Genomic DNA, 22,362 nt, shown 5'->3' with positions numbered 1-22,362 from the left:
AAACAATAAATGGTAATAGTATTAAATGCTATAGAATGGGCCAAGAGGAGAAAGCGAGCCGAGACAGACTGAAAAGTATCTTTTGGTTTTTGAGATTACCACAGGTGGGGGGATTCTGAAGACAGCCCCTTCAGAGGAATGTTGATATGCATGTCAAGACTCACTGGGTTCAAAAGTAGAGGTAGCAAGGGAAAACAGGATACTGTCATAATTAAAAAGGGATGTGGTAATCGTGTGGGGTGTGCTTATGTGAATGAGATTTTAAAATATATGTATACATTAGTGAGGCAAAGCATGCTGTCTTCTGAGGACACCCCCTTCAGCCAATCTACTGGAGACTTCTGCAAAAAGGAAAATAAATTGGCCTTAAAGACTCTGCATGGTAAGGAAAAGCGGATACTAACAACTTCAGGTCAAACAAGTGTTGGAACCTGTTTGTCTCAAGTGAGGGTAAAATTGCTACTTTATAAATAAAAAAACCACACCAAAGATAAAGGCTGTGAGGATCACTGGCCTCACAGAGAAAGCAAAAAGAGCCTGGAAAGGGAATTGCAGATCCTTATCTCTGAATCATAACTGGGGTAAGCAGTAGCTTTGTGGAAATAACTCCTAGTAAGTCTATGCCCCAGAATAAAAACACTGTAGACAAAATATACTGGACATCATGAAGAAAAAGTGGGATATGTCCATTCAAAATCACTATCCAAATTCTAAGAATGCTTAGAAAGCCGCTGGTAAATTTTTGTTGAGTTTAAATTTGCAAAGTTATTCTGCTTAAAATTCTCAAAGTATCTAATGGCAAGAGAACTGTCCACACTTTTTCCTAAAGATGCTTACAGGATCTGAATATGGAGGAGAACAAATAAGGAGATCTGTGAAGTCCTAATGACAGCCAGCTGGTACCATTACTTCTTCACAGGAAGCGTGCCACACCTTAGGAGCGCATGGACTTCATTTGCAAAGGTTTGTTTTGACTCCTGGTTATAATAATGAACATTTTTGCCTTTATTTCAAGTCCTACATGTCATAGAAAGAAAAATGAAGTCAGAGATGTAATTTTCAAGTGTGCAAAGTACACTACAATCCAATTTGACTTTCTTCAAAGATCACAACTTGAAGTGGGACTAGAAGGACCACCTTAACAGCACAGGCATACCTTGTAGATATTGAGAGTTCAGTTGCAGATCACAATAAAGTGAGTTGTAATTTTTTTTGCTGGTGGAAGGTCTTGCTTTCAGTTTGTAAAAATCACATCTGTGAAGTGTAATAAAGTGAAGCACAATAAAACAAGGTATGCCTGTAGTAGGGATACTCATAAAGACTAAAATTAGATCTTTGCTCAAAATAACATGTACCCATTAGGTTAAATGGACACTAAGACACAAGCTCAAATTTCTGTAATTTGAACTCTGTTCTCAAAGTTATGCTAACTGAAGTCAATGTTATAATAAGTAGCTGCTATTTCCCCACAGCTGTTTCCAATGTAACCAGATAATTTAAAACTCAGAAGAGAGGCCCGTTTGTCTAATTAAACTATTCAATGTTCTTTCCTTCATAAAACAAAAATTAGTCTTTAACTTGTGGATATATATATATATGTACACACATATGTATGTACACGTACACGTGTACACACACACACACACACACACACACACACACACACATCTTGTCTGTTTATAAAACTCAATGAAATTCTAGAGTGCTTAAGATGCTTTGGAAAAAAAACAACCCCCAAGAAAAACTAAGGCAGAAATGCATACTGGTGGCAAAGACCGTGAAATGTATGTGAATTTCAGCATACTATAAGACAGGCAGATAGTTTCAATACACCTAGAATTCATATTTAGAAATTTACAGGGGGAAAATACAAATAATGAAAGCTAGCCCAAAGTTAATTTAAAAAAGAAACATAAATGCTCAATAAAAATAATTACTGAATACCCAATCACAGGTATTCAAGCAGTCATTTAAAATGCTTTTAAAGTTTTTATTCATAAGGGAAAATAATCAAGTGGGGAAAAGAGGCATGACAGAAAACTGTCCACACATTATGATCATTTAAATTTTAAAATTAAAAAAAAAAAATAAAGGAATAACAACATTAAAAGTAGTTATCTCTGTATAGTGAGGTATGACTTTCACCTCAAGTTTCCTATGATGTGTTTCTTTTAAGATCAGCAGAAAAGAAATAAAGACAGAACTGACAGAATTAGCTGATTAAGGATCACTGTTCTGGCAGATGAGCCCGGTGACAAGGGGCCAAGATGATGCTTTGACTTATCGTGTAAATATGTACTTTATAAATATAAAAAACTAGTACTACATACACCAGTTAAAACTCAGTGGAGCTGTTCCAGAAAGTAGGAGAAATCACCAAAAGTTGGCCTATACATATGAAAACAATGTTACAGCTAAAAGTACGGAATGCTAGGTGAGAGCTTTGAAATCATGTCACTTTTTCGATGTGAAGTCTCATTCCCTTAGGTTGCCCAATATGCAAAGTAGATTCTAATTATTATAATGAGGCTTCCCCCCCCACCCCCCGCCTGAAGTGAAAAGAGATGACTAAACATTGTGATATAGAAAGAATGCACACGTACATGCACCTTGATGTTCTAGCTGCAAGTTTGGCTTGAGCTATAAGGGTCAGTGATGACTGACATAAATGAAAGGAATCCAAGGACCCAACATACTAGTACAGCCTCTAAACTCCATATTACTCACAGAAACACACAATTCAAGAAAAGTCTCCACCTACTGGAGGAAAACCTGGAGGGGCCGGGGGGGGGGGGGGGGGGGGGGGAGGGGAGGCTCCCATATCAAAGCAGGGATGAAAAAGCAGTGAGCAAACCATGGCCTGCTATGTAGGGAAGGATGAATCTAGGACCCCATGACCACTTGACCAGTATAAGCAGACTGACCTTTTCAACAACTGTTCTAACAGCACATGGTGCTGATAGCACTGCTAGTGTTGGGAGGAAAGAATTATATGCGAAGGAGGGCAGTGAGTGCAAAGGACTGGTGGACAGGTGGGGCTAGGCTACACAGCTGTGAGAGGCAGCTGTAAGCAAAGCCTCTCACTTCCTTCCTAGAGTCAGGAGTCAGGAGATCGGGGTTCTGGTCCTTGTGATTTTCTGTGACCTTAGACTGCTCATAGAAGCCCTGAGCTTTGTTTCCTCATCTAAAATGAGGATTAGATCACCAGGTCCCATCTGTTCTTAATGGACAATGAGATAGTGGCTTTGATCATCATGGGAAATGGGGAGAATTTACTCCAAAGTTGACTCTCTGTCTCCACCTATTGCCTAACCCATTATTCCAACGAATGCTTCTAACCATCTGTACCCTGTAGGAAGGTGAAGGATGCTGCCAAAACAACAGATGGCCATCAGTTTGGTTTAGTACCCCCACAGCTATAGCCAAAGAATTTCTCAAGTTGTTATAACCAAATTACAAACAGAAATATGAAGAATCACAAGGCATTTGGGCCATTTCCCCTTTCCCAACTGTGTTGTCTGAAGTAGAAGACTCTACTCCTGAGTATTCATTATAGCCCAGGGGGAGGCACCAAGCTGGGGGAAACAGCAGCGGTTTCAAGTTTAATGAGCCAATCCTTCCCCCCACCTCCCTCAGAGCAAGAACATGCAAAGGCAGGACTGCATATTTAGAACCCTGGTAGCGGAATGCATACTCTCAAGCTTTAGAAAGGTATATATTGGAGGCTACTTTGGAATGCATGATACAACCATTTTAATCCCTCTACATAAGATATTAAGGTTCTTGGGAATTGTTGAAATGATTCAACATTAGCTACTCTTCTGTGTAGGATGTCTTCCGGCTGTTGACCTTATGGAATCAAATTCAGAAGAATGCTCCCAAGATGTTTGCCTTGGATTCTATTCCTGGTCTGTGGCTAATTCCCTTCTCTGGGCCTTCAGTTTCTTCACCAATTCAGAAGTCAGACTATATGATCTCTAGTCCCACTCAGCTCAATAATCCTGTTAAAGACTTCACACAGACATTCAGGCCTCCATGTGCCACTTTATTTTGCAGAGTCAAGTTGGCTGTCATGACTTGCCCTAGTAACTTTGTTGAGCACACATGCATATGTACTCATTACTCTAGAGCAGTGATGGGCAACCTTTTGAGCTTGGTGTGTCAAACTTCGCCAAAAAACTGAGCATAACTCGGGTAGCGTATCACTTTGAGGAAAAAACATTATTTCGCAAATGTTTCATCCTCAGGAGCAGCAAATGTTTCATCCTCGTCATGCGGCCGCCTCAGCGGCTGCGTGTCATCAGAAATGGCTACGCGTGTCAGTGCTGACACGCGTGTCATAGGTTCGCCATCACTGCCCTAGCATGTTTTTAAAAATCCTGCAGCAGAAATCAAAGATGATCTAAAAAATTGGAAAGAAATCTCATGCTCATGGATTGGAAGACTTAAGATTGTAAAGATGGCGAGAGTCCCCCCAAAAGCCATCTACAGATTCAATGCAATCCCTATTACAATACCAATACACTTTGTTGCATAAATGGAAAAGCTCATCCTCAAATTCATATGCCAATTGCAAGAGGCCTCTGATAGCCAAAATAACAGAGAGAAGAACAAAGTTTGAGGATTCACATATTTTGATCCTACTATGAAACTATAGTGATTAAAACAGTGTGACACTAGCATAGAATAGATATATAGATCAGTGGAATAAAACAGTCCGAAATAAACCCATATTATCTCTGGACAATTGAGTTTTGACAAAAGTGCCAAGCATTCATTCACAAAAGGAAAGAAGTGTCTCTTCAACAATTGATGCTGGGACAATTGGATATCTACATGCAAAGAATGAAGTTGGTCCCTACCTCATTCCATATATAAAAAAGTTAACTCAAAATGTACCAGGGACTTAAATGTAAAAGCTAAAACTATAAAACTCCTAGAGGAAAATCTATGAGTAAATTTTCATGTCCTAGAATTTGGTAATGGATTCTTTTTCATTCTCATCTAAGGACTTTTTTCCATTAATTTTAGAGAGAGTGGGAGAGAGGGAAAGACAGAGAGAAACATCAATTGGTTGCCTTCTGCACGCACCCTGATGAGGGCCCGGGCCAGAGAGGAGCCTGCAACCAAGGTACGTGCACTAGACCAGAATTGAACCTGGGACCCTTCGGTCCACAGGCCAGCGCTCTATCCACTGAGCCAAACCAGCTAAGGCAGATTTTTAAACATGATACCAAAACACGAGCAACAACAACAACAGATATTGGAACACATCAAAATTAAAAACTTTTTTGGTTGCGGGCACATCCCCAGTAGGGGGTGTGCAGGAGGCAGCTGGTCAATGTTTCTCTCTCATTGATGTTTCTAGCTCTCTATCCCTCTCCCTTCCTCTTTGTAAAAAATCAATAAAATATATTTTTAAAAAAATTAAAAACTTTTGTGTTTCAAAGGGCATTATCAAGAAAGATTAAGACACAGAATGGGAGAAAGTATTTGCAAATCATATATCTGATAAGTCTATTACCTAAAATGTATAAAGAACTCTTGTAATACATCAACAATAATATTAAAAACCCAATTCAAAAATGGGCAAAGGACTTGAATAGACATTTCAGGGGCTCGGGGGAAGACAATACAAATTGCCAACAAGCATAGGCAAAGATGCTCAATCATTAGTCACTAGGAAAATGCAAATAAAAATCACAATGAGTTACCACTTCATATAGGCTAGGATCAAAAAGGGGGGGGGGGGGAATAGTAACAAGGATATGGAGAAACTGGAACTACCATACATTGCTAGTGGGAATGTAAAACAGTGCTGTGGTCGGCAAACTGCGGCTCTTTGGCCCCTTGAGTGTGGCTCTTCCACAAAATACCACGGCCTGGGCGAGTCTATTTTGAAGAAGTAGCGTTAGAAGAAGTTTAAGTTTAAAAAATTTGGCTCTCAAAAGAAATTTCAATCGTTGTACTGTTGATATTTGGCTCTGTTCACTAATGAGTTTGCCGACCACTGAAATAGTGCACCTGCTGTGGGAAACAGTTTTGTGGTTCCCAAAAAGTTGAAGACGGAATGACTCCAATTCTATTCCTAGGCATACATATACCCAAGAGAAATAAAAACTTGTACACTAGTGTTTATAGCCATAAAGACAGAATTGGCCAAAAGAAACAAACAACCCAAATGTACAACAGATGAATGGACAAATTGTTGCATAGCCACACAATAAACAATTTAGCCATAAAAAAGAATGAAGTATTGATACATGCTAAAATATGAACCTCAAAATCATTATGGTAAGTGAAAAAACCAAACACAATTGTATGAGGTATCCAGCATAGGTGAAAATATACAGACAGAAAGCAGGTTGGTGGTTGCCAGGGGCTTGAAGGAGAGGGTATAGGGCAGGGGTCCTCAAACTTTTTAAACAGGGGGCCAGTTCACTGTCCCTCAGACCATTGGAGGGCCAGACTATAGTTTAAAAAAAACTATGAACAAATTCCTATGCACACGGCACAAATCTTATTTTGAAGTAAAAAAACAAAACGGCAAAAACACCCGCATGTGGCCCGCGGGCCATAGTTTGAGGACACCTGGTATAGAGTGTGACTGGTTAATGGGTATGAGGTTCTCTTTTGATGTAATGAAATGTGAAATGTTGTGGACTATAAAATGGTTCTTTTAATGTTCTGTTAATTTCTCAATGAAAAAATATCTGCAGATAAATCACTTTTCAAGCAACTTAAAAGAAAATCTCTTCTATACAGAAAAATATCAAGTGCTGAATTCCACTCATAGAACAAATATTTATAAACTTAAAAAATATATTAGTTAAGAAATTAGAACTTTGGGGAGAAAACAGACTCTCAAACAAATAATTACATTCTCAAAGTTCTAAGAATTCCATGTACTTATACACTGAAGGCAATTAAAAAATAAAAGCTGATTTCATTAGCATTCTCATGTGGTAGTTTTAAAACAAGGATGGGCAGTGTTAAAAATGAATGTTAGAAAAGATAGATGTACTTGCTTATGTACTGTCCTCATCAATAAGAGACTTCTGGAAGAATGCATAGTAATATTGCATCTTTCAAGTGGCATATATTAGCAAGTTTTACCATGACGATGAGGATAACGAAACAGTCTATTATGGGATATGAGAGAAAAATCTGAGATTCTAGAGAGCAGACTGTTCACATTTTTAGCAAGCATTAAGAAAGAACTAAAACCTCTCTCAACATCTTACGTTGTATCTAGTCATTTGCTTTTTAAATGCAGCAAATGTAGCTCCATTTTTACAAAAAATGATTTTTCTCAAATGGCTGAAAGGCGGTTTGGGATAGTTCAGAATCTGTACTTTCCAGTGGTGAGTCTTCCCTGCTCTGATTCTTAAGAAAGAATTCCAATGCCCAGATAAGTAGAGAAATTTGGGCTGGAAAGCTACAGAACAGATCCAAATCTTTGATCCTCTCTCTGCCCTAATGACCCCTCATGGCATTTAGCAAACCACTGGTTGTAGAGACACTGGAACGACCCCCTTGCCCCCCAATAAATGGAGAAAAATGCAACTGTGAGGAAGGGAAACGAACAGAGTTAATCTACTCTACCAATCCAATCACTTTCTCAGAGACTGTCCTCTATGGTTGCTTGCCACCCAACAACAGCTGCTCATGATAATCAATGTCTGACAGATCAGAGAAAGCCCTTAATGTGTCGCCAAAGGGCAGTTCAACAGATGGCATGGTGACTTACAACCAGAATCATTAATTACACACTCTTATTAGTCCCGGGGGCACAGTGCTGAAAATGCTTTTTCAGTGAAAGACGAGCATTTCAGATAAATGACCGTCTGGTACTGCCTGCGAAGCTCCCTTAAGGACTTCTGGTCAGTGTTGATTTCTAAATCTAAGCCATACTATTTTTACAGCCGTTTCCCATCTTCCACTTTCAGGCTGGCTAGGAATATGCAGTTCCCAGTACCACCTCTCATCATCACTCCCATAATCACTGCAGGTAAGCATATGATTAAAAGTGCCCATCATTCATTTCCCCCCTCAAGTCAGATGACTGTGTTCAAAGGCAAACACAATCTCAGCCACAGGACTAGTTCAATTTTCCCTCCCTTGGTACCAGAGAACAGTGTTTCCTGAGTGCAGGGTGGGGCAGGGGGACTATTCCCTCCCTCCCTTATCTACTCTCGCATTTCTTGTTATATGTGATTGATTCTCCAACTCAAAACTGTCCTCTTGTCCCAAACCACTGGCTGCAATGTCTCCATGTCTCTTCAAAAAAAAAAAAAAGGAGAGGCAGACACTACTGAAAAGGAAGCCTAGTAGCCTGGGGTAAGCAAACATTCCCAAAAGTCCACACTGGTGGCTGTGTTATCCCAAGGGACTAAGCACCACATTTGTAATTAAGAAGCCAAATAAATGCATGGGGAAGAACTAGTTCTTAAGCCCTTCCCCAAAAGCATTCAAACTAATGCCAACTCCAGATAAAAAGTAGTTCCTTCTAACAGTTTGAGAACTGGGCTCCATAAACATGACTGGAACTTCAGACTGACTGCAAACAGGGCTTGGAGGCAGACTACTTATTGGCTTTAGCATGATACAAGTCAGAAATCAATCTTAATATAACCCACAAGAAAGAAAAACTTTAAGCATTTCCAAAATACCACCAAATAAAGTCTTTGATGTAGCTGACTTCTATTCTTTTGTACCTCAATCTACAATTTTTAAAAAATGTGAGTTCAAACTAAAACAACATTAAGATGCTAAATGCTATGATTTAAGAATTCATCGTGTGTTTCCTCCATTCCTATTTGTTCTTTCTTGGATATATAAAAATGTGACTTCAATTTTCAATTAGGTTCAAATAATTGCAATATCTGAAAGATGTTCTCATTTCATGCATTTTTATAAGACAAAATGAAAACAAAAGTGCTAATGAAGGCATCATAAAAACCTCCTAAAGTGGGCTACAGGAAAGGAAACTTGGGGAGTCTAGGTCTGCCTTGCAATGTACTCACTTCTAGTTTTTTCTCCTTTTCTGACAAAACATCTTTCTGGTTCTGGGTGTACTCCACCAACATCCGAGCCAGCTGGCGCCGGTCTTCCAGTTCCGCCGCCAGGCGCCCGTTATATTCTGCTAGTAACAGACATGCTTCATCTACTGTTTTTGAAAGACGTTCAGCTGCCTCTTTGTCTAAGTACAAATAAGACCAAAAAATAGAGACAATATACAAATCACATAGGCACCATTGCAAACATTTCTAGGGGAAGTTAACAGTTTCTCTCCAAAAGTACAGAGTCCAAGCATAAGCCAGAACCTGTGGATAAAAAATGGACTGGCTGATGGAGAAACCCAAAGGCATTCACTCCTGTCAATAAGACAAGACACTTCTGAATTACTTGAAGTGAGGCAATTGTACAAGGAGGGGAATCTGGCAAACAAATATTTCTAAGTGTCTACTCCTGCAAAAGTTCTACAAATAAAACAAACAAAGAAATATTTAATGTCATACATGAAATAATTTTCCATGTCTCTGAGAATTCAAAATGACTTTCATATTATTTTGTTACGTATGCTTTGAACAATCCTCTAAAATACAAAATACAAGCACTATAAGGCACTGTATGGAATACAAAAGCTAGCACTCACTTATTGGGTGTGGAAATTGTAAGAAAAAATAAAACACTACATTACAGGTGTGATATCGAGTCAGCTAAGGAATTGGGACTCAAAACCAGGTCTCTAAAATGGACCTACAGGACTCTACATCTTAAACTATACAAGCCTTGAAACTGGGTCTGAGTTTTCTTCTTCCATTCAGCAAAATATCAGGTCTGATAAAACTGAGGCTTTCAAATGCTTCTGAGCATGACCCACAGTAAGCAATATACTTTATATAAACACATAAAAATAAAAGAAAGAAAAGTTTATCCTTACTATGTGCAAAGTGCTCTATCTTCTATTCTATTAAAAAATAAATGCTAGTCATTACCTACCCAGACTAATTTCATGTCCAATTAATGGGTTGCAACTCATTGTTTGGGAAAAAACTGTGATGAAGTATCAAAGTATAAGAAAGGTTATTCTTAGAAATGATGAAAATGGTTCAATGTTTAGGAAATGAGAGGAAGAGACAAAGGATGATTTATATTTAAAAGAACAAATAAAATTACACATGGGTAGTGGTGAGATTAGACCTTCAAATATGTATACCTCCTTTTTAAAAGGCCTTTGAAGATCAAAAGAGTAGATGGGTATTTTGAAACAAAGAGCACCAAGGACTCTAGTTCTATGAGACTAAAAGTGAGTTGGACAGTGATACCATTGCCATTATTACAAGTTATTAGAGGTGAGAGACCTCAGCATACTCATAGGTAATTGAGAATTAAGAATTCCCAACAGTTTCTCTGGCAAACTGCTCTTTGGCTTTTAGGTGCCTTCCTTTTTTTTTTGTTAATCCTCATCGGAGGATATTTTTTCCATTGATTTTGAGAGAGAGTGGAAGGGAGGGAGGGAGAGTAAGAGAGAGGGGATGGGAGTGTGTGTGGGGGGGAGTGGGGGTGGCAGGGAGGGAGAGGGAGGGGGAGAGAGAGAGAGAGAGAGAGAGAGAGAGAGAGAGAGAGAGAGAGAGATATCAATTGGTTGCCTCCAGCATGCACCCTGACCAGGGCCAGGGATCAAACCTGTAACCCAGGTACATGCCCTTCACCAGGAATCGAACCTTGATCCTTGGGTGTGCAAGCCGACGCACTAACCACTGAACAGCACCAGCCAGGGCACAGGTGCCTTCTTAATATGAATATTGGGAGATGAACAGTTGAGGGATTCCGAATTAAGTCTGATGCCAACGATCAGGCACTTCTACCCCCTTCAGGGGTAGGAAAACAAAAAGATGTTCTTGGTGAAGGAGGAGTGAGCCAGACAGAACACAAAAGAGAGACAATCTCAGTCATAGAGGGTAAAGAGGACAGTGAAACTTATTCTTCTATATTGGTGGTCAAGTCTAAGAATAAGCTACTGGGGTGATTAGGCTGGTTTTACCTTTGTTTAACTATATGATTTTTATAACATGGTCAATTCATTAAGATGTTTAAGCACTCTGTGGCAAAAAAAAAAAAAATGACATGAAAAACACAACTATTTAAGATTTTTAAAATATCAATTCTCACTCTCTAAGAACTTGGTACAAGGGAGATAATTCATTCACACAAATAACTACAACCCAGAAAAATAACTTGTAATAGTTTTATAAGCTATAGAAAAAAATGCAGTGAGATGTTCCCTTCAAAGAACTTACCTGTGGTGGTCCTCAGGTGCTCTGCCCCCCGTTACACAGATGAAAGGCTGTGTGGCTTTCAGCCAGCCTCCACTGTGCACGAGCATCACATTCCCTCTTGCTTCCTCCAAGTCTGTTTCTGCATGGGTCCCATTTCCCCATGTCACACCGATATCGCTCTTCCTCTCCTGAAGCACCACCAGCAGCACACAAACACGCTACTCTCTCTTTGGCCCACATTTCACTCTCCAATTACTGGCCCATTTCCCTGCTCCCTTTACAGCACTCCTCAAGGGAGCTGTCTGTACTCCTGGTACCCAACTTCTCTCCTCCCACAGTCAATAAGCCCACTGCAATTAGACTTTTACACCTGTCAATCCTCTGTTCAAAACCTTCCAATTAGCTTAGCAAATATCTGAGCTCCTACTGTGTGCCCAGCACTGTTCTAGGCTCTGAGACAAACTGAACTTGGGGGCACAAGACAAAACCTCTGTGCCTCCCAAGTTCACATGCTCAGGTAGAAAGAGAAACGACATGCTATATTTTACTTATTTATCAACTGAAGATAAGAACTCTGGAGCAACTACTAGGCAGAAGAGAAAGAACAAGGCATTGGAAGGGAGAATTGTAATTTTAAATAGGTGGTCTGGGTAAACTTCACCGAGGTATGTAAACCAAGGCCTGAAGGAAGTTACAGAACTATCTGGGGAAGACCATTCCAAACAGAAGGAACAGCAAGAACAAAGACCCTAGGAGAGGAGAGTGACTGGCAGGAAGCCCATATGACTGGAGCAGCGAGCAAGGGGAAAGTAGTGAAAGTCTAGGTGGTAATAGGGGCCAAACTGTGGACACCACTGGTTTTTACTCTAGGGGACTGGGGGAACCCAGGGAGACTTGATCTAACTTCCATTTTAACAGATCATTCTGATTACTGTGTTGAGAAAAGAATGATGGTTGCAGGTGGGGAACAAGGAGGAAGCAGAGAGACCAGATAGGAGGAGATTGCTAATCCAAATGAAGATGGTGGTGAGGTGGTGACTCCCACCAGGTATTGGCAGTGGAGGTGTTGACAAGGTGTCAGTTACTGGTTGTGGTCCCAATCAACAGAATAATGAGGGAGCCATTTACTAAGATGGGGAAGACCATGAGAGAAACAAGGTTTGGAGGAAAGATCAGAGGTTTGGTTTGGGGCAGGTTAAGTTTGAAATATCTATCTAGATAGCCAACTAGTAATACTGAATAGGAGGTTGGATGTATGGGTCTCAAGGTCAAGAGAGGTTAACACTAGAGATATAAATTAGGGATCACTAGCAAACAAACAAGAAAACAAACAAACAAAAAATACCCAAAAACCTGTTAAAGTAATCAGACTAGATGAGCTGAATTGTCAGTGAACCCAAGAGAAGAGGACTAAGTACTTAATATTAAGAGGTCAAAGAGAAGTGAAGAAACCACAAAGGAAACGGAAAAGACACAGCCAGAGAGAGAAGAGGAAACCTGGGAAAATACAGGTCCGCGCTTGCTACTGCTGCTGTAACAAATCACCACAAACTTAGTGGCTTAAAACAACACAAACAGATTATCTTAACATTTATTATTGCGGACCCTTCTTCCAAGTGTATCACCCTGACTTCTGCTGTTATAATCATATCTCCTTCTGACTCTTGCCCTCCTACCTCCTTATAAGGACCACGTGATTATATCGGGCCCACCCGAATAGTCCAGGACAATGTTCCCATCTCAAGATCCTTAACTTAATCACACCTGCAAAGTCCCTCCTGCCATGTAAGATAATATGTTCATAGGTTCTAGGATTTAGGACATAGACATTTTAAGGGGATCATTATTCTGTCTACCACACCAAGTGAGAAAGTATTTTCAGGAAAGAGAAACAATCAACTGGGCCAAATGTTACTGAGGTCGAGTTAAGATGACCTCAAGTTAAGATTGGGCAAAATATTCACCACTGAATTTAGCAACAGAGAGGTTATCAGCAAAATTGATGAGAAGTTTCAGTAAAATAGAATCAAAAGAGAATGAGAGAAGGAGATACGGAGCCAGATGAGCATAGGCAATCTAAGATATTTTGCTATAAAGAACAGAGAAATAAGGTGGTAGCTAGGGGAAGATACAGGTCAAGAAAAATTTTCTCACATGGGAAAAAACAACATGTTTTTATGCTGTGAAGAATGATCCAGTAGAGGAAAAAAATTGGAAGATGCAAGAGAAAAGTGGAGTTCTGTTGGAGCAATGTCCTTGAGTAGGTGAGAAGGAACAGTTCTAACAAACAAGTAGAGGGACTGATTTGGAAAACAGCATGTCATCCACAGAAAGAGGAAGAAAAGTCAGCCAATGTGTGTTTTGTTTTCCTCAGACTCATACAGCTGTGCAGATCCAGGATAGAAATAGGTGAAAAGCTGGCTTTAAGAATGGTGACTGCCAGGGGGTGGGGGTGGGGTGGGAGGAGTGAGGAGAGGATGGGATGATAAGCTGTTATTTAATGGGTATAGAGTTTCAGTTTTACAAGATAAAAAGAGTTCTGGTATTTGGTTGCACAACAATGTAAATGTACTTCTGAACTGTACTCTTAAGATTATAAAGATCCTAAGCTAAGTAAAGAAAAAAATGAGGACATAAGGGGAGTGAAGGTTGGGAAAAGATGGAAGGATCAATAAACTGTGAAATCTAGCAGGGTGTGAGCTGAAATAATTTTTGTATGATTTAGAAAGCCTCCTTGTTGTGTTCTCAGCTGAGTACATTGCTGCCTGAAGGTCTTTCCATGTACTGTTCCCTCTGCCTGGCAGCATGTCTTCCTCTCAGATAACTCATGACCTGCTTCCTAACTTGGGGGACCTCTGATCGAAGATCATCTCACCAGAAAGGCCTTCCCTGACCATTTTTAAAATAGTAGTACCTCCTTCAATTATCTCCACCATCACACCCCTGCTTTATTTTTCTTTTTGGCACGTAAGCCATGAGGAGATATGGTAGTACACCACGAGCATCTGCTACACAGTGTGCCTCAAATATTTGTTGAATGAAGGAAAGGCTTCATGAGCCACCTTGATTTCCTTTAAATGGATATGGAGGGAGTTAATGAAGCAGCCAAGTCAAGGAACTGGTAGGGAAAAAACGGTGGACCTCAGAAGAGAGTGGAATGAAAGGTCTGAGCTTTCCTAATGGAAATAAAATAGGCTTTGCAGCCCAGGTTGAAATCCCAAGATCTTGGGCAAGACCCTTAACATCTCAAAGACTCAATTTCCTCCTATGTAATACAGGGATTTATATTCAGTTGTCTCAAAGATTAACACGAAGAGTAGAAGTATATGGCACAGAGCATGTTCTATAAATATTAGTTCATGCTTCATTCCTTCTTTCAATTCCCCATGCATAAAGGGAGATTAATGTCAACTGTCCCTCCCTGTTTAATTGGGGGTGATCATCAATAGGGCAAACTGACACAACTAACAATACACATCTAGAGTTCTTGGCATCGAAGGCACTATCATCTATGGGGAGTGTCAGTGTGCAATGTATACATCACACAGCACTGAAATATATATATATTTTAAATAAGTCATGAATTTAATGTCTTCCCCCTTCAGTCCCCAGCCCACACAATTTGCACTGTGTTTTCAACAGACCTTACTTACAATGCCACAAGATGTGTGGCATGCCAGCATATTTGCAATAATTCCTAGAATCTCTATTCAAGCTTGGACTATTGCAGCAGCTTCATTGTTTGGCATGTGAGTTATGTTTCTACATCCCAGGATGGCAGAGCACCTTATACCAAATGGAGAGTCTACACCTGCAGACATAAGTATGCCATAGAGTTTGATGAATTAGAGATATGTCCTTCTTCCCTCATCTTTCAACCAAATTCTTCCTTCTTACCTGTTATCTTTTCCAACAGAGAAACATCTTGCACTTCCTGGGGCAAAGAAGCAATTTTCTGTCGGACAGTAGCATCCCCTGATGCAGCATTTTCCAGGTCCTGCAAAGCTTTGATTAGTTCCTCAGTCTATACAATAAAACACAAACAACACTATCCGTTAACACATGGGGTATAAAACAAATTAGTTGGAGTTAAATGAGGTGGAGGCAAATTCTAAAAATGATCATGTCTGACATTTACGTGCCCATGGCAGAACATGAGTAAAATTCTAATAATTCTATATCCTTTCACAAAAATCTATTTTTAAAGAATATTCTCAATTTCTAGGAGTAAAAAAAAAAAAAAAATGCCAAATCCAAATACACTATAAAACATAAATCCATGCCAAAGTCCTGCCACGCAAAGACAAAGTCAAGCCTGCTGTCTGGCAAGCTTCACTGGGTGGATTTTGTACCTGATGCCCTGAGAACTACCCTTTGGTGATTCCATAGTATTGGTCACCTGCGCCACCTTGTGGTCAGAATCTCCAACTAGAGGTCACTTCACCAAGTCACTCTGCCCTATCCTCTGGGGATCAAGACATACCAAGAGGGGTCCTGCAGTAGGATCTTGGGGAGAGTAGCTTCCAGGGTAGTCATCATCCTCCTCCTCTTGTATCTGTTGAAAAGTTCGCTTCAGAGATTTCTTCTCCTCTGTTGCTACAGGAAAGAAAGAAGTGATAAATTTGAGAACCCAAAGCCTACAAAAGTAAGCATTAAATGTTATGCATAATGGGTCACATGTAAAAAAGGGCAGGAGGGTTCATTTTCAGAGATAGCTTAACATTAACCTCTTATGAGTTATTTTAAATTGGTGGTAGTTCTACTTTACTGAATAGAGTCAAAATGGCCTTAGTCTATCATCTCAGATTGACTCACTGGAAAAATACTACTCAAAACAAACATCTAAAATCATGTGAAACTTACTAAATTAACACATTTCATTTAAAAACTCATTATCTTAAAAAACAAAGTTAACAGAAGTAAAATGGTAAGAAATCCATCAAACAATATAATGAAGCAAACCGATGTGTGCAAGAGCTTATAGAGAATATGCTGCATATAAAATAAGATTTGTTATGCTTTCTGGGATAAGTTCAGAAAATAAATAGTAGAGAGAAACCCATCAAAATTGTTCAAAACTCTAAACACAAGCATCCTTTATCCTTTTAAAAACAAAACAATCTTATCTTAAAATTAAAAATAACTGAGAAATATGATTGATATCACTGGGAAAAATTACTTAAGTTTCCATTTTAAAATTAACCACTTTTGAAGCTAACAGTTTACATTTTTAATTATCTGTACTGTGTGCTTTTATCTTGTTATGATACATGTATTAATTCCAAGATCATTCATTTTGCACCAAACTGTACAATACAAAATAAGTGCCAAACAATTATGGGACATAAATCTAAATGATAAATTTAGGTTTGAAAAGTAAAGAAACTATTGGATGCCCTGCCAGTGTAGCTCAGTGGTTGAGCGTCAACCTATGAACCTGGAGGTCACAGTTTGATTCCCGGTCAGGGAACATACCCGGGTTGCGGGCTCGATCCCCAGAAAGGGGTGTGCAGGAGGCAACCAATCAATGATTCTCTCTCATCATTGATGTTTCTATCTCGCTCCCTTTCCCTTCCTTTCTGAAATCAATAGAACAAAACAAAAAGAAACTATTGAACTCCTAACATGTGCCAGGCATTGCAATAGTTTCTTTACATTTAATCTTTCCAACAATTCTAAGGTGTAATATTTCCATTTTACAGGTGAGAGAATGAACTCAGAGAGATTAAGTAACACATTTAAAGGTATGAATACAAAATCTGTGCTCTTTTCAAGGCAGTCACATTATCTAGCACCACACAATTATCCTCTCATCCGTTAAATTAGGGGTCACCAGGCACCTACCTCAGAACTCTGTTAAGTTATAAACAGAACATATTCTTCTTGCTTAATTGAACATTTTCTTCCAGAACCAACGATGTAGTTCCTGTTTTCTACCTTACACATTAATTGGCCAAGCTATATTTGATACGAAAGCCAAGTTAATATCATGAACTTTATTTTTTCTTAATGATTTTTGTCTATTCTACTAATAAAAGAAACATCTGCAATACAGGCAGACCTCACTTTGCACAATTCTAGTATGCAGAGATTTGTTACCATGATTTAGTTAAACAACACCAGTTCCTCAACAACATTGTCCAAATTTCATCTACCATGGCATATTAACTACGAGTAATTGCATAAAGAACAAGTATCACTACTAACTGCAGTCCACAAATCACTATATAAGTAATAGAAGTGCATCATGATCAGTAACCATATCACTTCTTCAAGGTCAGTGACTGGTTATTCAGTTCAGACACAGACAGTAGATTGTTATATTATCCCCAATGCTAAAATCCACAAGACATTTTATAAAAATGAATAATCAAAACAAAGAACTGACTGACAAAGATGAAAGAGCAGCAAAGAAATTAAAACTAATACTATCTAAGTGCAATCTGAAGGGGGACCGTCAATGGAGCTATAGCAGAAACAGCTAGCTGTAGGAATGTTGGCACTGCCACAGGCATCTAGAGACTCTGGACTCAAAGCCAGAGGAACTTAGTGAGACCAACTGATCAAATCAATGAAGAAAGTGGTTATGATGAAAATGACAATGTCCCAGGGGAAGTGATGCTGACAAAGAACTTCATATTAAAGGAACTCTGAGAGATATTTTCATGACATTGAAAACAAAGAATAAAATGTTGGAAGCTGAACCAAACTTAGGAGTATGACAATTCATTAAGACAGAAAAGATACTTGTTCTGTATCATAAACTGTACAAGCAAGCAAGCCCCATTTGAATCACTTGTTACAAGTTTGTTACAAAGAAATAAAACACTTTAATTCTCAATGCTTCTAATCTTTTGTTATAGCATGCTAAATATTAATTTTACTATTTTGTTTCCATATACAATTATAATCAACAGTGAGATTTTAATTCTTTAACAAAAAAATCTTAAAAGTTACAGATCATAACTTTATTGATTATTAAAATCACTTTGCATGGTTTCAGCTTACATGGTCACTTTTAAACTGCTGCACTACTATGCAATGCAAGGACTGCTGTATTTTTAAAACAGAAAATCTATTAGGATATACTTTGCATTGAAATATCTAGCAGTGATTTGCATACAGTAGCTATCTAATTAATGGATAGTGTGAAGTATGACCCACATAGAGATTTAACCACTACACTTAGAATTTAAGCATAAGAGCAAAAAAATAGGGAAAATTTGTATTATTTTGTTCACTTCCAAATATCTAGAAGAGTAGTCAATAAACAATTGTTAAATATATTAACTAAAGTAAAAAGAATTATAAAACTTGAATCCTTTAGTTTTCAAACTCTCATACAAAAATGTCTATAATAATAAAAGCGTAATATGCTAATTAGACCGGACGTCCAAAGCCGGATCCCAGGTGCAGCTGGAGGGAAGCCTGGTGCCTGCAGCCAGGGGAAGGAAGGCCTACTCTTGTGTGAATTTCAGTGCATCGGGCCTCTAGTTTATATATAAAAACCACACATCACTAAATACCTCAGGACACTCAGAACCACTGAATTGAGCACTGGCAGGCCCCTTAGATCAGGGGTGGGGAACCTTTTTTATGCCAGGGGCCATATGGATATTTATAACATTACTAGAGGCCTGGTGCACAAATTCATGCACAGGTGGGGTCCCTCGGGGTGGCCTGAGGGGATTGGGCCAAAACCCGCAGTCCAATGCCGCCTGCAACTCCTACCTGCCACTCCCACTCATCCTGGCCCCACTGCACCTGTTGCGGGCTCATGCCCAATCAGTGCCTATAAGGAGAGGTTTGCACTGCTGCAGCAGTGCTCACCAGCCATGAGCCCTGCGTCAGGAGCCTTCCTGAGGGGAATGGCCTGCAGGATTGGGCTGAAACCAGCTCTCCAACATCCCCTGAGGGGTCCCAGATTGCAAGAGGGTGCAGGCCAGGCTGAGGGACCCCACTGGTGCACGATCGGGGCTGGGGAAGGACCGCAGAAGGGCTCCAGGGCATGTCCGGCCCATCTCACTCAGTCCTGATCGGCTGGACTCCAGCAGCAAGCTAACCTACCAGTTGGAGCATCTGCCCCCTGGTGGTCAGTGCACATCATAGCAACTGGTCAACCGGTCAACTGTCTGACCCTGGTGGTCAGTGCACATCATAGTGAGCGGTTGAGTGGCCTTAGCATGTCATTAGCATATTAAGCTTTGATTGGTTGAACAGTCTACCGGTCACCGGACAACCGGACACTTAGCATATTAGGCTTTTATTATATAGGACTCGAGGGCCATACAAAATAATCAACTTAAACCTTAATCAATAAAGAAATTAAAATAGCCAAAACCGGTTTGGCTCAGTGGATAGAGCGTCGGCCCACGGACTGAAGGGTACCAGGTTCGATTCCAGTCAAGGGCATGTACGTTGGTTGCGGGCACATCCCCTGGTAGGGGGTGTGCAGGAGGCAGCTGGTCGATGTTTCTCTCTCATCGATGTTTCTAGCTTTCTATCCCTCTCCCTTCCTCTCTGTAAAAAATCAAAATATATTTTTAAAAAAATTTAAATAAATAAATGTAAATCCTGAATCCTCCCCACCACCCACCCCCCCCCCAAAAAAATTAGCCTGCCTTACCGGCTGGCATGACTCAGTGGTTGAGCATCAACCTATGAACCAGGAGGTCACGGTTCGATTCCTGGTGAGGGTACATGTCTGGGTTGCGAGCTCAATCCCCAGTTTGGGGTGTGCAGGAAGCAGCAGCCGATCAATGATTCTCTCTCCCTTTCCCTTCCTCTCTGAAAGCAATAAAAACATTTAATTAACTCACCCTTACTGCCTTGGCAGGGCCAGACCAAATGATTCTGCAGGCCTTATACAGCCCTAAGGTCAGACATTCCCTACCCCTGCCTTTGATAAACCCATGTCTTTACTTTCCCCATCTGATTTTTCATGAGACTATCAAAAACCACAGGCCGTGGTTTGTTCAAATGTCCAAAGTCAGAGAGCTCATTGGTCTGGGTCCTACAGCCAAGTCATCTGCCCCCTAATTCGGAGCTCCTTTAAAAAAAATAATTAATCTAATTCTCACTTGAGGACATGCTTAGAGGAAGGGAGGGAGAAAGAAACACCAATGTCACAGAGAAACATTGACTGGTTGCCTTCTGCACGTGCCCCAACCTGTTATTGAACCTGCAACCCAAGTAAGTACCCTAATCAGGAATCGAACTGGCAAACTTTCAGTGCACAGGATGATGCTCTACCAACTGAGCCACTCTGGCCAGGCTGGAATTCCTTTTACCACTTTATGCTGCCACTCACTCACAGACTGAAATCAAACTAATGCAAATAATTTTAGGACCATTTCTGTCCTTTGCCATTCTGATGGAAGAGGGTGCAATAATAGGAGGTAACAATTATCATCCTACTTTTCCAGTTCTCACCTATCTCCACTTGGAGGACCTACTAGAAATGAATTATTCATCATTTCCCCCATAGGATTCCTCTTTTCCTGCGCTACTTATTTCTATTATGAACACTTGCACTGGTCTCATCTTCCAAGTACAACCCCTTGGATCCACCAGAATCTCTCCCAAAGTCCCAACTTTTAGCAGATTCCACAGCTCTGAGGGGTATCTTACGTATCTCCTCTGCTCCTTCCCATAGCTTCTTACCAGCAATCTGCCCTATACCAGGTCTTGTCCAGACCACTATCCCAATTGGTCTCCCTGACTCTAGCAGCTCTTTTTCCAACTTATGTTAAACTAGAGGCTCAGTGCATGAAATTCGTGAACTGGAGGGTAAGGGTCCCCTCAGCCCGGCCTGTGCCCCCTCACAGTTCGGGAGCCCTGTGATCAATCGCCCCAAAGAGGTAGGCCTGCCCACCTGGCCAGGGCTCCGCAACGGATCGCCCCCACAGAGGGAGGCCCCACCCACCCAAAGGCCTGGGCCTCCCTCAATGGGGCAATCATGGAGGTCTCCCCCCCCCCCCGATTGATTGCCCCACCAGCTAGTGGCCTGGGAGTCCCTCTGCAAGGCGATCATGGGGCAATGGCCAGGCCCCCAACCAATTGCATGGCACCTACCTGGCCTGGCACCATTGGGTATTATAGCATGGTTGTCCGGATGGTCGTCCCGCTGTTCAGCCGATTTTCATATTGTGCTTTTATTATCATAGATTAACCTTCCTAAAGCTGAGCTCTCACCCCATCGTGCCTCTATTAACCTTTTGCACTCAGATGTCGAGTGTGACTCGACAAGGTTAGCATTAAATCCCGAGTAGAAGAAAAAAGCAAGCGAGTGCAAAGGGTTAAAAAACCTGAAATGGCTGGCTACCCAAGTGCAAAGCTTCCTTACTCATGGTAATGGTAATATCACCTTAAGTACTCCCTCTCTCTCTCAGGCATCATCTCCCTCTAACTCCCACAGCACTTGGCCATTGCTACTTTGCATGGCCACTGGCAGACACTGACCTTACCTCTGATAGAAACATTAAGTGTCTATTATTTTCCATCCCTGTAATACCTAGGCAAGTGTCAACACACTGAGCTTGAAACTCGTTGAAGGCAGAGGACGCACAGAACTCGGAAAACGCTAGTGGACTGCCAGAAGTGACTATCACTGCGTTCCTCTACACAAACAGGACAGCCGGCTTTGGTAACTACCCTGACTCATCTGTACAAAGTTAGCAGTCACAATGCCCAGTATTCTCAATCTAGTCAGACAACCATTAAAAATAACCTAGGAGCCCTAACCAGTTTGGCTCAGTGGATAGAACATCGGCCTGCAGACTGAAGGGTCCCAGGTTCAATTCTGGTCAAGGGCATGTACCTTGGTTGCGGGCACATCCCCAGTAGGGGGCTGTGCAAGAGGCAGCTGATCGATGTTTCTCTCTCACTGATGTTTCTAACTCTCTATCCCTCTCCCTTCCTCTCTGTAAAAATTCAATATATATTTTTTTAAAATAACCTAGGAAATCTGTCAGTCCCCTTCCTACATCTAAATCTAGGATAAGGCACCTTTCCCCTATCAATTTGGCTTCTGATCACAATTTTTATACTCCCTTTTTATTCACTCAAACACTGTTAC

At 40.6% G+C, this 22,362-nt stretch overlaps 1 protein-coding gene across 5 annotated transcripts in view; it reads right to left on the bottom strand.

Moving 5' to 3' along the window:
• The window catches only part of RPRD1B (regulation of nuclear pre-mRNA domain containing 1B), an 83,165-nt gene that overhangs the window by 41,414 nt on the left and 19,389 nt on the right, over positions 1–22,362 (bottom strand). For all 5 annotated transcript variants that reach the window (XR_008557647.1, XR_008557648.1, XR_003620667.2 and 2 more), the window contains 3 exons: positions 15,769–15,881; positions 15,183–15,309; positions 9,027–9,202 (listed from right to left, as the gene is read on the bottom strand). Coding sequence is in view for 2 of the 5 variants with exons in the window: in XM_008149631.3 (XP_008147853.1) it covers positions 9,027–9,202; positions 15,183–15,309; positions 15,769–15,881 (416 nt within the window). In the remaining 3 variants the exon portion in view is untranslated. The remainder of the gene's footprint in view (positions 1–9,026; positions 9,203–15,182; positions 15,310–15,768; positions 15,882–22,362) is intronic.

Source organism: Eptesicus fuscus, chromosome 12 (genome assembly GCF_027574615.1).
Source record: "Eptesicus fuscus isolate TK198812 chromosome 12, DD_ASM_mEF_20220401, whole genome shotgun sequence".
NCBI lineage: Eukaryota > Metazoa > Chordata > Mammalia > Chiroptera > Vespertilionidae > Eptesicus > Eptesicus fuscus.
The sequence above is the reverse complement of the archived record's forward strand: the minus strand, read 5'-3'. Positions and strand labels throughout refer to the sequence as shown.